The following is an 18,611-nucleotide window of genomic DNA, read 5'->3' as shown; positions in this document are numbered from 1 at the left end:
CATCTTGTCTAAACAAAATTCCTTGACCAGGAAACGCCGTTCAATGGGTGAAATGATCCCATGAGATAGATGTGACACTTATGCAACAAGTTGCAACGTTACATGGCTTTGTGGGTTAATCAAAAGATAGATTTGCCGTTCCTTGGAATGAGGTTGGTAGGTTCTAGCGCAAGTCTAACTTGCAAGAGGATGAGTAGTCATCCTACTACTTCACCTTTCTTGGGATGATTTGCCAAGTTAAGAGAAGTTATGTATTTGCTTGGTAAGAAAAGGATCAATTAGTTGGAGCGACATGGTCGCCAGGATTCGCTGACTTAACTTAAGAAACCTAAGGTAATGGTTAATTTGGGTTGACATGGTATGACCCTAAACCAAGGACAGAAGGGTGAACAAACAAACCCTTGCGGATCTTGCCAAGTCGTAATTGATCCCAGATCGAATGCTGGATGCATTCGGAGAGAAGGATTCACTCCTTAGCAGTTGGCCAAATAAACGACCATTGGATTGATTGTGCTTGTAATAGTTTAGGAGCATTGTCTGCATTGTTTGCTCAAGGAACTAAAAGATGGAAAGTTAACTAATGCTTCCAGTTGAAGGCCTGAAGGGAGACGCAGCATCAGCTACCCCCAACTGTCTACCTGACCCTAACCAAGGGGGTTTTAGTCGTGATGGGAATGTGGACCGAACCCACTGTGAGAGGTCTCTCCGTTGGGCGCTACTTGGAGGAGGAGGACGTTTGGGTGCCAGGCGGGGCTTTGGCTGTAAATCCCTTGTCTTCCGAGCCCTGCACAAGAGGCCAATGTGACTCGGGATTGGATCTCGAGGCCCGCATACTAGTCTACAGGCGGAATGTTGGATTAGTAATCCCTGTGGATTGCTGGATAGCCTTCGGGCAGATTATGGATATCCTTTGAGCGAATTATGGATTAGCCTACGGGTTGGATTATATGATGTTTTCCATGGATAAATTAGATCAACTGTTGAAAAGAAACTTGTTTGACACTATTTTTCTATGTCAAGTGCTAAGAATTACGTGAATGAACCAGTGTCTAACTGGCTAATTAAGGAAGCTATTTTATGCGTGTGCAACTAAATGTGGTAGGTAATTAGACAACTAAAACAACCGTGAGGAAAGTGCAGTGGATGTGGCCATGGGTCCGTCCTACAGATGGGCGGTCCCGGTTGGCCGGGAACTTTTCTCAAATGAAATGGACAGCAAGGAGCTCTTCTTGAAGGAAATGTATAGCAAGGGCACTGACCTAGAATTTAGGTTACTAGAATCCCGATTTATGATGTTTTAGGGGAGCGGAATGGGACTATGCCTTATGGGTAGAGTGTCGAGCTTTGCATCCCTCTCATTTCCCATTCTCCTTGAACCAAGTGCAGCATGAATCTCCTTCGATCCTGACATTTCTGTGTAAAGTAGTTTGCCTAGGGTGATGGGATCTGAAATGGGCCGGCACTGGCTATGGCACTAGCCGGACCTCATACTCATAACAAAAAACACACCCTCACGGCCTTGTAGACCAGGAGCGTCTATCTTCTGCTAAAGGACGAACTGTCCTAAAGCTTAATATCTGCGTTTATAGTTTTTATAGTTTTTAGTCCAACGTTTCCCTTTCTATAAACTCCACAGAGGGAGAACCCTTACACATTGGCAATAAATACCATAATAATCACATACATGGGAGGCAACCTCTCGGTAGAAACACCACGGCCCCACTGCACCTCTCCTACATCACAGGGATTAGCCCCTTGATGTGCTGCTCAACATATAAGACAACAGAACAAACTCCACTCTTTCATTCCGAATCCAAGAGAGGTACCATGTGTCCTTACTTAACAGTCCCTTAGGAAACCGACCCTCTATCCTACGGCAAGGGATAACCTTACGCTCTCAATCGTGGGTCAAATTCCTAAGAAAACAAGTACTATGCAGTCCAAGAGCTTCTCCGTTGATACCATGAACTATGCATAATGCATAATGTGAACGGTTTAGTGCACAAACAAAAGAAAATCAGCATTGTGCATCGTGCAAAACCATTCTTTTCATGATTTCCATGCTAGCGTTTATGTGCTGCAATGAGAAAAGACACCAAGCCTTACGCTCATGCTACCTTTCCCTTTATTTTAAAACAACAAGAAATCTTTGAGAACAAGGTGGACTCATCCTGTTGTGATGACATGTCTATTGACCTTCCAGTGTATGCGGAGTTGTATCAGGAGATTGACATGGAACCATAGGGTACTCCATACTTAGAGCAATCCACCTACTCAATTCATTGACGAATTGCTTATAAGGGTACATAAGATATGCATTTTAAGTAAGATCATTTTTTAAATATTTATATTATCTTGCTTTTTATGATTTATATTGATTATGCTAACATCAAATTTTATCTGTGAAGGTGACCTTTGTGGATAATTAGATCATTACGATGAGTTGAGGGATGAGTGATGAGGAGCTCCAAGAGATCTTCATGCGTATGTCTCCAGATCAGATAGTGAGATTCACAGATATGGCAGACCAGAAGTTGTCTCGGACACCATCAGACCGCTCTATTAGATCTACTTCAATACACTCTGGTGCTTCAGTTTCCAGTAGACAAGGTCGACGCTCCAGACTTGGGCCAGACAGAGGGAGTGGTTCAGGGGGATGCTGCGGAGATCTAGATGCAGTGAGCCCACGGTCTGCTCAAGATACAGGTGCTTTCGCTCTCATGGCGATTTGAGAGAGAGTGGCTCAAGTGGTTTTTGTGGAGGTATTGATGCAGCATCTCTGTCTCGTCATTCTATTGGAGTTGCGTCACCTCTGAGATTTGTCACACCTGTGGAGACGTCTACTCTAGTCACTCCGGCTTTTGCTCAACCATCAGTAGCCAGATGTACAGGGGTCTCCTGGATATGCCTAGGAGCATGGTCGCAGGTGGGAGAGGACCCATCTTAGGCATATCCCAGAGGAGTATCCCTATCTTCTAGATGATAGGTCACAAGCCATCATCATGAATGATGGGGGGAGGAGGGTGATGACTCGCATGAGAGAGTTGTGCCGACAAGTTTTTTGTGGCACAACGTCTTGGATCATTGGAAGAACATACGGAAGGGAAGCAAGGACTAAATTATAACATCCTTGCATGAGGAGTTTTCGGTACCAGCCACAGTAGATAGGTTTTCTACGGGCTGGATGATGGAGTGCATGTGTGCATACATGTCACACAGACAATCAGACGCATGCAAGGTACTCAAGAGTGGGGCTTTAAAGCCCGAGTGGCTAGACACGGACGACTGGCGCCGGCTCAAGGAGGAGGCTAGAGATTCTCCAAGAGGTTGGAGACAGCAGCGCGAGGCAGCAAGGGCATGACTAGAGGTCGGAGTGGTCCATCATCTTGGGAGTGGTGGCCAGAGGACATATTTGAAGGACTTTGTAAGTTTTTCTTTTGTTCAGCTTGCTTATTTTTTTGCAATATCCTTTGTAATGACAATCGTGTTTCTAACAGTTGTATTTTATTTTTTCTGTGCAGCACTCCATTACAAACCGTGATCCCACCGGCCTTGAGACTCAATATGCAGAGAGGCACGGTCTCACAGCATTGATCGATTGATTGTATGGACGCGGCGGCCGTGTAAGTTACTAAGTTTAATTAAAATGCATTATTGTATGGTGGACTGATGTGTAGTTGTTTCTATTTTTGCAGAGTCCGTTCGATGCTCCTTTATGGCGGGACGAGGTTTCGGATGGCGAGGATCTATAGCTCGCCCTTGGATCCCTGGAGCTCACATACTCTTCTTTTTTGGTCAAATGATCTATGTACACATTTTCTATGTAGTAGTAGTATCTTGCCATGATTGTACAAGTCGCTTTCATTACGTGATCATGTATTTTTTTAATGTATCAATGTTATTATTTTAAGTACACTTTGCATTTATTTACATGAGCATTGTACACATTACTGAAACTATTTTGTATGGCCCAAATAAAGCACATCGTGCTATATGTGGTAGGGTGACTTGCTGCCCTACCACACATTTTTTTCCCCTATTACCATCGCTATTAGCATCGCAAATTTATTGCATGTGTCGCAAAATGCGTCGCAAAGCGTGGTTATTAGCGTCGCTATTTGCGTCGATATCAGCGTCACATTTGCGATGCTGATACCGATGCAAATAGCGAAGCTAATACCGATTGTTCTATGGCATCGCCAATAACAACGTTTTTTGCGACGATGGGGGAAAATTTCTTTATGAACATTTTCGTCGCTTTTAACGTCGGTATGAGGCCTATATCTTGTATAAGTGAGGGTTGTGGGAGAAAAGGATTTCAGTCCATGCCATGTTAACTTGTTCGTTGAGAAATGGTAAGAACATTGAAAACATAGATTAAAAGATTGAAGAGAAAAAATGAGAAAAATAGAAAGAACTCAAATTATTATAGGATAAAAGAAAGACATTCCTTGTCATAATAGATCTCATTCCAAGGAAATGTACTTAGGATGGAAAACTAACTAAGGAAAAGGTGGCAACACCACTAAGTCCAAACCCTCCGATACCTCAAGTAATATTTCCTATGTATTGTCCACCTTCACCTTCTTAATTGGAGGATTGAATGTGTGCTAAAACTGAGAGGTTGAATATCGATATGATGATTAACTTGGCTCTCTTTGGTAGGAAGTATTTCCTCCTTTATACCTTGGTAGCTTAATTTTGATTCAAGAAGTTATTGGATTAGGGATTGTTTGAATAGGATACCTTGATGTATAGCTCATTAAGATTCATTGCAAATGAGATGGTGGAATGCAAAATGGGAGTGGTTTGTGGATTTTGCTAATAGAGTTGTCATTTGAACTTAGTGGATACATCATTTTCCCTTTCACATTTATTGAATGTTTCTACTAAGAGAAAGATGCTACAATAGGCTAGGTTTCCTAGACAATTATCAATCCAAGTGTTTCTAACCATATTTGTTTCATTCATGTATAAATGTGCCGTGTTAGTCTTAACTATGGGGATGGTAGGGTAGAATGATTTTGCATATGTAATTGCACAATCTCTTAGTCTATCCTATATGATCTCCAATTTTAAGTATTGCAATGTGTCCCTTTATAAGATTCAATGTATGAAATATCCCATATAAATATTATTTTTCTATCACAAATCATTTCACAATTTTAACACCTTTCCCAAGGTGTCTTTTCAAATGATCTTGTAGTTTCTTGTATCCCAAATTTTTTCTCGAATACCTTTAGTTTACTTTAATATATTTTCTTTATGTTCTATGTGAATAGTGACTTGTCCCCATAGACTAGTATTTTGATCCCATCAATACACTCATCTCTTCAAGTTTGACCATTTTCTTGCATACTCCAAACAAAGGGAAAGCACTTGCAAAGTTTAGAAGAGATCACATTAATGCTTTTGTGAAGAACTAGAGGATTTATCTATGATCACTTAGACTCTAGTGGACTAAGTTGAACAAGGTAAACACATTGTCTACTATTATTCATGCATGGATGGTTTGATCTAACTTAAATATGTTTAAGATTATTGCTCATGATCGTCCCAAATAGGGGTTTTGTATGGATTATTTCAGGATATTCCTTTTCTACTACTATAGTAGACTAAAATAGAGATTTTTGCTCTTATACAAGTCTTTAGAAGCCCCAAATAATAATACTCTAGTTGGGCTACTTTGGTACTAGACTATTCCAATCCAATTTCAAGCCTTTTTTAAAGCCTCATACTTGTTGTTTGATGCTTATCTCATTTATGGTGGATACTCAATCATAGGCGCTAAATCAAATTGGAATTTCACTAAGCCATATCCTTGGATTTAAAGCCTTTATGTGGATGCATATGTTGCATAGGTATTGAGTTCAAGGTCTTATGCTAGAGACATAATCTACAGTTGGGTTTTCTCTATCTCTTAGATTTCAACTATTTATTGTCTAACTCTGATATAAATTTTCTTTTCTTTGTATTTTGAATACTTCTTAGTTGAGTCACAATGGATTTCAACCATACATAATGAATACTTCAAGGCTACAAAAGCAAATGGCAAGATTTAAAATATACTATGTCTATTCTTGTCAAGAGGCAAAGAAGAAGACCTAGGATGAATGTTGGGCCTATGCTTTCAACTACAACCAAGTCTACTAAATATGCAAGTAAGAAACTAGTCTCTATTACTTCTCCTATAAAAGATGATGTAATGGATGGATAAGTTAAGGTTATGTTTGACTTGCAATTAAAGCTTAGGAAAGGGGACAAATTGCAAGACCAAAGGCTATGATACAAAAAGTCTTCATACGGTGATGTATCTCGTGACATAGCACAAAGGAAGAGCACATGAGTTGTGAGATATATAAAGATGCATTGGATAAGAATTTTATTTTCTTTAATGATGAGAAGATCCATCTAAGCAAGATAGGACTACTACTTAATCCAAAATTTGAAAAGTGTGGAATACAAAGAATGGTTAATGGCATGGCTCTGAAGAATGCAAATACTATAGCTAAAGCATCTACCTTTCGTTTATAGATTGAGAAATATACTAGTCATGTATCTATTCTTGGAAAGAAGACAAAAATTTTGACATACTATGCACAACATAGAAAAGGAAAAACTTTCTAAAGAAGACTTGAATCGTGCAAGAAAGAGTGTTTAGAAAAAGCAAGGTGGGATGCTCTGGTAGATTCTATTTTTGTTTATGCTTAGAACAAAAATTTTATTGTTTTGAAAGAAAATTTTAAAAAAGATGATGAAAATCTAGGTATGACTAAGAGAGTAGCTAAAGGGAGTGGTAGATTTGATTCAATTTCACCTCCGCCTGCTATTAGGACTTCACATGAACGTACTATGGAGGTTTTTTTAAAAGACAAGAAAAAGGGGCATACATTGGAGGATGCTTCAAAAGAGAGGAAGCAATGACATGTAAAAACAAAGGAAAAACAACTAGGATATGTGGTAAAAAAACATTGAAACTACTATAGACCTAAAAAAGGTCATGGGATGACACATCTTGAATAGTAAAGTGAAAGCTATTTTGAGAGAGATTGTTGGAATTGCCAAGAGAGACATGCATGAAGAAGATCACTAATATTCTTAAGGCATACTTCCATGAAGAGATCATTGATATTATTAAGAGAAAACGATAGAAACTTGGAGACTTGACACATGCTATGATACAAGGAGAAGAAGAGCCTAGATTGCATGGTATTGGCATGCACTCTTTAATCAAGATGAAGGTGTTGGAATTGAATTTATTGGTGCCAAAAATGTAATTATTGATATTAAAAAAAGTATGTGTTAAGGTTGAGAATGTAGTGGTTTGGAAATTTACACAAAAGTGAGTATGTCAAATGCATTACATTGATGAAGAGGCTTTAGGTGTGATACCTAGAAGCCACTCTACATGAAATTATTGCACTTGTGCAACCACTGAAACAATATGGAAGGTTGAAAATCTAGAAACATCTGCAATTTTCTTATTGATCATGGTTCTAAATAAATGTTATGGTTGGAATTTTGTATGAGAATGATAGATGAGCGATCGATGGAGAATGCGAGCTACCAGTAATGCCCCTCCTGATTTATATGCAACTTGTCCCAATGTTAAGGTGACTATTGGAGATGTCCAAGATGATGAGTACTTGTTTGTACAGGATTCCTTTTCATATTTGAGTATGCTTGGGCACCCATATATCATAGCTATACATATGGAGACAAAGATGTTAAATGGGTTGACCTATGTCAGGATTAGAAGCTGTGATGGCAAAATGGCTGCATAGTTTTTGATTGCTTATGTGAATAATGTAAGGAACCTTCATACATTGAGAGATTATCCTTTGCCCCCCTAAAAGTAAAAGAGTTTAGATATTCTCAAGAATCAAGTTTTTAGCTGGAACCTTGTAAAGCCCAACTACAATGGTGTGTGATAGAGAAAGATCTTGCCTTGTGGAGAAGACATGTGCTTTTCTACAAGTTTGAATGGATTGTTAGAAGGATGTTCTATATGTTTTGAAAGGGTTGAGAATGCCAAAAGAACTAAAAAATAGAATGTATTCAAGGTAGAGAAAGACTTGAATGAAAAGGGTTGTTAGAAGCCAAAGAACAAATAATAGGGATGTGTCAACTATGATAAATTGTTACCTAACAATTTGAAGATAATATGGTACATGCATGTTCTTTGGATATGTACTAGGTGATAATAGAGTTTCTAAATCAAGAATATGGGATTGGACAATGGTTTACTAGAGAGTCTCTCAAAGAGCTAAAAATAAGATGTGATGACTTTCTTTTACTTGCAAAGAAGAAATATTTTGTGAATATGTTGTCTAGGCATGGAAGATCATTTGCATTTCAACCATTTGAGATTAGTTGCACAAATCTGAGTATAGTTGCACCTACGGTTATTTTCATTATCCTACATGTACCATGAAACTCACAGCCAATTCTAGTGCCAAAGGAGTAGCATTTACAACCCACTAGTTGCATTCAAATAGCCATAAAAGGGTGAATGTAAAATTGTATTGAAAACAATTTAACTTATACCCATGCATATGCACAAGTATTTTAATGTATTTATAGACCTCCTTGTAATTGCATATGATCTAACAATTGCATCTATAGTTTTATTCTTTTATAGTGTTGTACTCACTATTTTTTTTTCCCATGTTTAGATTGATGTGATGGTATATATGGTACTCATTCTACATCCTTACTATTCATAGAGGGGTGAAAACCATGTGGTGATGTTTGCTTTACATTAATTTTTACATTGATAGTTTTTCCTAATGATTCTAAAGATGAACATTTATGTTGAAGGATTGATGAGTTATTGCTTACTTTTCTCTCATTATGGTTCATTTCATGAAGTGTATGGTAGGGGGACTTGCTCGAATTGTTGTGTTGAGCACACACACAATACATGAGAGTAGAAGCTTATTTAGGAACATAAAAAAGAGATGGAGGCCAAAATGCTTTTTTTCTAATTTTCTTTTTGTCTTCCTTACTCTGAATAATACACAACATAATCTAGATAAGTACAACATAAAGGGTAAATCCTAGGGCTCAAAGTAGCATCAAATTTTATTAGTAAATATGTTGCTTTTCAACTCAAACTAATAGGTTTTACATTTTCTAAGAGGTATAGCAAATCTTTTTCCTATGTAGCACATTTTATGAAGACATGGAACACATACTTTGTTAGAAATTATGGAGCATTGTCAAAATGGAACACCCAAGGTATCGAGACATCTCACTAGCAAGGAAAAATAACTTTACATGTTTGCCAAAGGACTACATATAAGTTAGGAATGTATGAGAGAGAGAGAGAGAGAGGCGGGGGCGGCTAGGTCGTGTTTTGGTGAACGAGGGATGCTATAAACACAATTAACACGGCGAGAGAGAGAGAGAGAGAGAGAGAGAGAGAGAGAGAGAGAGAGAAGAGGAGGTGGTGCTGGTGGTTTGATATACACATATATGGTTAATTAAGCACAGTCGAAGGAGATGGGCTCGAGGTCGAGGGGAGGGGAGTGCAGGTACAGAAAGTTAACGCTGGACATGGGCGAGATGACCTGGCCGGGCTGGAGCAGGCACACGCCACCGCCCAGCACCTGCAGCTGCTCTGGAGCTACCGCTCTCCAGGCGGCCGACTTGCACCTCAAACGCACGTTGGTGGCGACGCAGCCGGGACACCGGAAGGTGATGGTCACCGTCGTGGCCGGGTGATTGAACTGCAGGTCGCGCTGCCGCACCATCATACCACTCCTTCCGTCGCACGATCTCAGTCGATGCGCAGCTGGCGGTAAGCTGGCGGCGCTTAGTGGCTGATTAGGTGTAAATCAAGCCAGATAAAAATATACTGAGTCCAAACCACCAATGTAATTCCCTATTTAATAGGCACGAATTGCAGGTTGCATAAATGGTACTGAATTTTCACTAGTGTGATGTATCACCTGAGAGTAGCTGCAGAAGCATGATGCAAATGGCTGCGGCGATCGTTAAATTGATGACCTGCGAGGCGGATGGAGCCATTAAACTCTAGATCTGTGAGTGGGCTGTTTGTAATTATCTTGCAAGCTCAGGCATGCAGAAATAGCCATCTAGCATGACAATTTATATAGACACGAGAGAGAGAGAAAGAATATGTGTGTGTGTCTGTGTGTTGAGCCCGCGATGCATGGTCAAGGTCTGATATAAGGGCTTGCTGGATTGCCAGCTTCCCGTGGTCAACGTCTGATAGTGTTTGCCAGATTGCCAGATTCCCCGTAGCTTCCCCCTTACACTCTACCTTTTGAGAGAGAGAGAGAGAGACTGTTGAGTCCGCGGGGCATGGTCAAGGTCTGATAGTGCTTGCTGGATTGCCAGCTTCCCGTGGTCAAGGTCTGATAGTGCTTGGTAGATTGCCAGTTTCCCCGTAGCTTCCCTGAAACTCTACCTTTTGAGAGAGAGAGAGAGAGAGACAGAGAGAGAGAGAGAGCGCCATGAGTGAGAGTTCCTCCTAAGCTTTCTCCCATTTCGCATGCCACTACGCAGTTATCAAACCCCCTAAACTTCCAAGACCTGGGGCTCCTTGTCGTGATACTTTGTCATACAAAGATACCTCGCCACTCCAAGCTTTGCCTTTTAGATAAAGGTTTCCTTTCCTATTCAAACGTTCCCCACCTCCAATTCAAATAGTTGCTCCTTTCAAAAAAGTAAAGAGAGAGAGAGAAGTTTGCAAGAGAGAAATTCAAAGGTATACCTCTCTTTGGTTATCGTACAAGTACTTCACACCTTCTAATGACTGATAAGACATAGGTCCACGGACATCAGAATGAACAAGAGCCAAAGGCTCACCCATGTGTAGAGTGCCCAACTTCTTATGCATACTACGAGTCTGCCTACCATACAAACAATGATCACATTACTCAAAGCACTTATAGTCAAGGGGGGGGTGGGGCTGGAAGATACTGCAAATGAGTAAGCATTTTCATTCCCTTTAAGGACATTTGCCCAAGGTGACAATGTCAAAGAGATACATGTGGAACTGCAGCCGCAGGTAAAACATGATCTACAGATCCATATACAACCAAGGGATATAAAGTGCTAGACTTGGCACCACGTACCAGAACAAGGTTCCCACCACTGGTGATCTTTCAAGAAGAATCCCGAAAGAAAGAAAAGTAACCCTCATCATCCCACTGTGCCAATAGAGATAAGACTCTTCGTGAGAGCTGATACATGCCAAACATTATGCAAAGTAAACATACTACCTAAATCAAACTGCACCCAGATATCACCAATACCGACTATCTACAATGCCAAGTCATTCTCTAAATGGACAAATCCAGTCATACTACGATAGGAGTGAAACCACTCTCTATGAGGGGTCACATGAAAGGAAGCCCTTGAATCCATCAATTAACACTAAGTAAAACCAAGCAAAGTATCTGTTAGTTGTGACTCATCCAAAGAAGAAGTTGCAAGTATATAATCATCGTCAGAGTCAAGTTGTTGCACTACATTGATCTCTTTGTTCTTAACTTTGAACTTAGTAGGGACAATGTTGCGATCATCAGACTTGTCCTACACTTTCCCTTTGGTTATCGTACAAGTTTGATTAGTTGTTGAAGTGAAAAGTGAGCAAGAGATTTAAGACTTCCTCTCTTGCAAAAGCATAAAGTAGAATATCTTGTCTCACTTTTTGTGTCAATTGTTTAAACCTTCTCTTAAATTTAATATTCTTTGCACTTTTGTGGACACATTTTCTCTTATTCCTTGGGATGATGGTACCCTTGGAGAGCACCATGTCCATAAGTCATCCTACAAGGTTAGGTCAACTAGCATCTGGAGGCATATTTCATGGTGGATTACGTACCACGGTGGATTTCGTGAGGTTTTACGGTGGATTCCGTAAACTTTGATTACCGGAGCTCATACACAAAGTGGATTCTTTGTGCGAGAAGTCGATGGGGACGCCTATTCTTTTCGGGTGTTTTGTTAATTTAGTGTGTACATGGGTGATTTCATAGCAGGTGATTCCACAAAATACATATTAAATTCATAAACGTTTATGAGTTTAGAGTGCGCAATCGTGATAAATTAAGGTTAGGATTGATTTCTAACCAATTGATTTATTTATATAGCTGAAGACTGCTAGGTATTCACTTTTGTCGGTTTAATTGTATTGTTTTACTAACGATTGTGAATGCTTTAATTGATGTGTAGAGATAGCAGCAGTGGCGGTGGACGGCATTGGAGGATAGCATGTATTGGAGTTATCACCTATACTTTGATGGGCGCATACTTTAGGCATAGCGCATATATTTTGTCGCGCCCATTTATTAAGGCATTGGATATTTATTTATTATTTTTGTATGCGCATGGGCGCACGATTATGATATTTGTATTTGGACATTGTATTGGGTATGCTTGACTCCTTGGGCGCCCTCCCATTAGCTTTATTTCTACTTGGCACTAAAGCAAACTCAAAAGCCAAAAGCATGCTATTTTGTAATTTGGGCTATTATTTGAGCTTGAAGATGATTAATATATAAAATACATGCTTTGTGGAGCGCTCACACAAGGCATGGGGGGAGATTGCACCCAATTGGTCTCTTGTTCATGTCGTGCATGCTTTCTACCTTGAGTTTTGTGCAAAAAGTAGAGTTCTTTTGTTCTTGGGGACCTTCCGACGCTCACTACGCGCGCTTACGGCATCCGATCTGTGCACCAGTGGTATCAGAGCGAAGCTGAGATCGAGAGCTTCCAATCGCTACCCATCTTGCGCGAAGGCGGAGCTCTTGGAACGATCGAGATCTATAGTCAGTTTCATTGCGAAAGGTCGATACGGGTGGATTCTTAGCGGTCAAGAACCTCTGTCTACAGACTCTGATCGCGAAGGACCGGCCTGAGGAAGCTGAGGACCACGTCAATATCTCCTTCATCAAGTCGTTTTGTAACAGAGAAAACAAATAAGCTCTATATCTTCAAAAGCTTAAAAGCTTTAATTATGACTAAGCTTAATAATAAAGCTTAAGCCCATAAACTTCATCAAGCAGTATCACGGCATGCTGACGCTGTGATCAGCGCGACGACGGAAAAAACGGCCCCCCCCAAAAATCGTTGACTCATTAAATTTAAGCTTAGTTACCTAAGCTACAAGTCACTAATCTTCCTAATCTATCAAGTCCTGCAAGTTTCATTACTCTGCAAGTTCACCAAGTCCACAGAGATCAAAATCGACTTATCTCAATTACTCCTATAAGGATTGTTCCTACGCAGAAGCACAGAACTATAAAATTGTTCACTGGAAGACTCTGTTCGCATACCAGACTTGTTGAACCAGTTTCAGCACACGCAGAAGGTCATACGCAGTTTTTACGAAGACTACAAATCCCGCAATCGCAAAAGTCGAAGACCGTGAAAGCCATACAAAGAAAATATATAAGCCTTGTATACCCGATTTTGAGCTACGCTCATCCCGCTAATTGGATTTTGAGAGTGTGAGGTCTTTTGGATTTTTACATGATGACGAAACAAAATATGGACGATTTAATGACTGAAGGTGATCTTCCTGAACCTACGATGGAACAAAAATTGGATTTAATTATGATACACCTTGATGAAGAATGAAGAGCCTGACAAGCTTTGCAAGTTCAATTGGCCAATTTGCAACGATCTACCACTAACAAAGATGCACCACAACCCGAAGATCTTATCCGACGAACCATCGATGCGACGCTCGAAGCTCAATCCATCCGCAAAGAAACAAAGATAAGTAAAAGAAATTTCAAATTTCGTACTTTCAATGGAACTCCAGATGGAAAGACTGTCCTTGCATTTATCACTCAGTTTGATGATTACTTTCATGAAGAGACATATGCTGAAAATGACAAAATTAAATGTGTCACTAATCATTTAGTCGATCGAGCCTCTCTTTGGTGGACCGTGGTTTGCAAGAGTATTGATTGTCCCACTACCTGGGAGAGTTTCAAAAAGAAGTTTTTGCAGAATTTCCTTCCTCTTCAATTCCATGAAAAAGCCATAAAGCAATGGGATCTTCTACAGCAAAGAGATCGTGAGCCTATTTCTCAGTACACCGAACGTTTTTGGAATGCCCTACTGCAACTCCGAATGCTTGAAGACGTACCTGAAGCAACTCACAAGCGCAAGTTTATGTCTGGATTACTTGGACATTACTACGCTGAAGTCAATATGCTCAAGCCTACAACCCTTGAAGATACAATTTCTTTGGCTCATGACAGTGAAGACAAGATTCGAGGAAGAGACAAGCATCCACAACAATTTCAAGCAAATGGTAACTATGGTTCCAAGCAATTCAATTCAAATTTTAGAAGATTCAATCAAAGTCGTTTTCCTTCATCATCTTTTCGTAAGTCTTGGACAAAACCACCTGCTTTGCCATCAAATACCAATCAAAACCCTAAGCCATCCTCACAGCCAAATCCTAATATTCCAAGACTTCCTGCCATTGCCAACAATGTATCTAAAGCCAAACCTATAGTTTGTTACAAATGCCATCAACCTGGACATCTAGCAGTCAATTGCCAATCAAAGAAACCACCTGTCCATATCAATTATCTTGGAGCAATGGAAGATGAAGAACATGAGGAAATGCCTGACTTTACGGAAGATGAGGACGACATTGCTACTCCTTCAGATACTTTACCAAGTATGCCAACTCCACATTCTTTGTTGACAATGAAATTTTTAGTACATGGAAAAGAAAAGATTATTTTGCATCACTACAATAGAAACGAGGCATAGACGCGCATGTTAGACGCGCAAAGTCGGGCATGTCTATCATTGCGTCTATATGTGCGTGTAAAAGAGCGTGTAAATAGATGCGAATTTTGTGTCTATATATCCACGTAAATAGACGCCAATATAGACGCGCCTCCAGACGCGCAATTATTTAACCACCTAAAATTAGACTTAATATAATTAAAAAACCAGAGTTAATAATTATTTAACCACCTGAATTTGATTCTTGAGTATGCATGTGTGCGCATGATAAAAACCATAGAATTAAGAATACACATTGAATCATTGAATAAAAAAACCAGAGTTAATAATTATTTTTTCATTGCTCTCTAATGAATGGAAATTCCTCCAGTTGAGAAGCGTGATATAAGTAATTAGCGACAAGCGACAGAAACCCTACTATACAATTAGTAGCAAGCATTGCAATATGTATCTCGTAATTTCTCTACTTGAAGATGATAAAAAATACTTCATTTTTATTATGGAAAATTCAATTTAGCTTTAAACTTGACTATTTATTCTTGAGTATGCATGTGTGCGCATGATAAAAACCATAGAATTAAGAATACACATTGAATCGTTAAGCAAATTAAGTATGTTACAGTGAATGATCCATCTCATCTTCAATGAGATCAGCCCTTGCTAAACTATCTACTTCTAGGTCTATGTTACCAAGAGGTAACAAAACAAATAAGTCTATCCCACTATCAGATGTGTTGCTATGTTGCTCAATAACTTCATCAATATCATCGACAATCACATTATTATCTTCTTCTGCATTTCCTTGAACATCCTCACGAGGTTCATCTTGTACTATATCATGCATATCAACCATTATGGTGTCATCATGTACATCATCATTAATTGTTGGATTGTCATCTGCTATCTCCATGTCGGTAATATTACCATATATTGGTGTTGAACGATTAGATATAGGGATGATATACCACCATCGGTTATTGTTTACCATTGGATGATACACAACCTGTATTTGAAAAATAAAAGCAAGAAACTTAAATACTTATTATATTGTGTATATGTATCACATGTATACATATTAAAAATTTAGATTTTGCATATATACCTGCTCGCATTGTTGAGGTATAAGTACTAATGTGTCATTCTTTTTTTGGTAAAATTTTGTAGAGTCAATGATTACAAAACCACTTGGATGACGTCTGATTGTGCAATGCTCACCATTTGTTACCACTTCTTTAAACCACTTCACATCCAGTACATATATAAAGAATCGTCTGAAGTCAAGCTTCAGAATATCTTGGATCAAGCCACAATAACCTTCCATGGTACCATTGGCACCTCGAAGTGAGCAAGGATACCACAATCTTGGGTATTTCTCTTTTCATCTATACGTTGAGTTCGAAGATGTTTACCCTCACACCAAATAGCATTGAATAATGTGCACTAGTAGTAAAAGATAAAAGATCAAACATGTCAATTATTTATATTAAATATAACATAGAAACACATTAATTGATAGTATGTATCACCTTTGATAAGCAACCTCGTGCGTATTCCCACTCTTCTTGAGATATATTAATTTCCTTCTCTTTTTCCATTCTCTCTATTTCCTCATGTAACCAATCTATATCAATATGACGTGGGAGCGCATTTAGATGATCTGGAAATGAGACATTACGTCCATATCTGGTGCAAAATGCTTGTCTTTCGCTTTTTCTTCTTGCCCTTGCTTCATTATATACTGTCACCCATTTGCTCATTACATCATTGTTGAGCACACAAAAACTATTTAACTTACGAAGTTCTTCTTTTGTTAGTACTTTACTCATTCCTTTTCCTTGAGGTATTATAGAGGTCATCCTCAAGTCTTCATCATCTTTCCATAGTCGTGGTTGAGAGGGGTCCACTTCAGCAAGATATTTAAATATATAAACAAGGGATGATTGCACTAACCAACCCTCAGGCTGTGCTTTTTGCCTCACAAAATCTTTCAAGGTTTTCATGAAGCGCTCAAGAAAAAACATCCACCTTGCATGAACTGCCCCACAAAGTGCGATCTCATCAATCAAATGTATGAGTAAATGTAATTGAGTAGTCAAAATGGATTGAGGAAAAATTTCCTCCACCAAACAAACCACCTCAACAGATAATACTCGAGCATCTTGCAACGTGTTTGGATCAATTTCCTTCGAGCTCACGTATCTGTCAGGATGTATTTGAGAATTGTATATTTTTGTGTATAAATTCAAAGATATATAATGAAAAAATACAATGTATACACACCTCACAAGCTTTCCCATCTTGTAAATAATATCATGTACATCTTTGGATACACAATGGGATATGCTAGTAGGAAGTACGAACTAAATGTAAACAATATTCATAGATCAAATGATTAGTTGAGGAAAACGTCATCATACCCCAAAGTTTACACATAGTTACTCCACTAATTACTATATTCATGGTTAGAGATACCCTTACTTGAATGATTTTGTGCCAATCGTGGGACTTCAAACCAGACACCTCTTTTCTTTTTCTTTATGAAGGCTCCCTTGAGACATCTCATACATCCTGTGGGTGTTCGAAAGCTACATATTTGTTCCTGCACTATTTTTTCCTCGTTCTTTGACAACATCCAAGGTGCATGGGATAGCTCAATCTTTCCTCTGGGTCCAATGCGTGGCTAGGCTCATCTCATGCAACCAATGTTACGTAAATCCTCCCTTACATTGACTGAATCACGAGCCCCTATCAAGTGATCCCATAATGTAGATACAACATTTTTGAATATGTGCATGGGGTCCAACAGGTGATTGATCTTGAGTTCAGTCCAGTACGGAAGACGAAAAAATATAGAGAACCTAACAAACAAACAATATATTATGTAAACAATTCATCATGATAAATACTTTAAAGTCAATCGAGAGAAATGCACTTCTTACGGAGGGTGGGTGTCGGCATTAATCCATCTCTCCTTCCAATCTCGAATGGTTAGAGATTGTGGAGTCATTCCATTAGTAGGGAGAACATATTTGGGATGGTCAATAGGAAGAAATTGATGATGATTCTCGTAGATAACCTTCTTTAAACATGCCGGCCTAGAGGAAACTAGAGAGGGACCGCAAATAGGACATGCATGATATCCTGATGTGGTTAAACTTGAACAAACAAGTGAATTAATAAAATGCAATTGATTCAAGTCTTGAATTTCAAATATAGAGTTATATACATGTACCTGAACACTCTCTGTATCCTGGAAAGTCATGCATAGTCTACAACAACTTGGCCTTCAGTGTGAAATCTCTAGAGGATGCAGATGCGCTTGTATCTTGCACCTCAATACCTTCCCATAACATTTCTAACTCTTCAATCAAAGGCTCTAATTAAATGTCCATGTTTTTTTACCTTGTGCTTTCCAGAAATCAGAAGGGACAACATTACATGTCCCTTTTTAATTGCCATGGATGGAGGAATATTATAGTTCACCAATACCACTGGCCATACACTGTATGATGTGCTTTTGATGGCAAATGGATTGATTCCATCCATACCTAAACCAAATCTCAAATTTCTTGGCTCTTCTTTGAAAACGGGCCACAAATTATCTATATGTTGCCATGCCGATGTGTTTGCAGGGATCCTCCATTTTCCATCACTTGAACAATGACTAGCATGCCATGACATGAGCTTTCCAATAGACTTACTCTTGAACATAAGTTTTATACGTGGAACAATCGGAAAATGTCGCAAAACCTTACGAGGCACATCCATTGACTTCATCTCCACTTCGTATCTTGATTCGCCACAAACAAGACACTCTCGTGCGAACTCATGAATCCCACGAAATAAGACACAATCATTGACAC

At 39.2% G+C, this 18,611-nt stretch overlaps 1 protein-coding gene across 1 annotated transcript; it reads right to left on the bottom strand.

Moving 5' to 3' along the window:
* Positions 1-9,311: 9,311 nt before the first annotated feature.
* On the bottom strand, positions 9,312-10,140 carry LOC148008716 (uncharacterized). The gene is made up of 2 exons (XM_087674041.1): positions 9,954-10,140; positions 9,312-9,824 (listed from the first exon to the last, which is right to left on the bottom strand). The coding sequence occupies exons 1-2, from the start codon at positions 10,030-10,032 to the stop codon at positions 9,547-9,549; spliced, it is 357 nt and encodes a 118-aa protein (XP_087530167.1). The 5' UTR covers positions 10,033-10,140; the 3' UTR covers positions 9,312-9,546.
* Between the last annotated feature and the right edge of the window lie 8,471 nt (positions 10,141-18,611).

The sequence above is a fragment of the Lygodium microphyllum genome, unplaced genomic scaffold, assembly GCF_053477565.2.
Source record: "Lygodium microphyllum isolate KBCC unplaced genomic scaffold, Lygodium_microphyllum_v1.1.10 scaffold_73, whole genome shotgun sequence".
NCBI classification, from domain to species: Eukaryota; Viridiplantae; Streptophyta; class Polypodiopsida; order Schizaeales; family Lygodiaceae; genus Lygodium; species Lygodium microphyllum.
The sequence above is the reverse complement of the archived record's forward strand: the minus strand, read 5'-3'. Positions and strand labels throughout refer to the sequence as shown.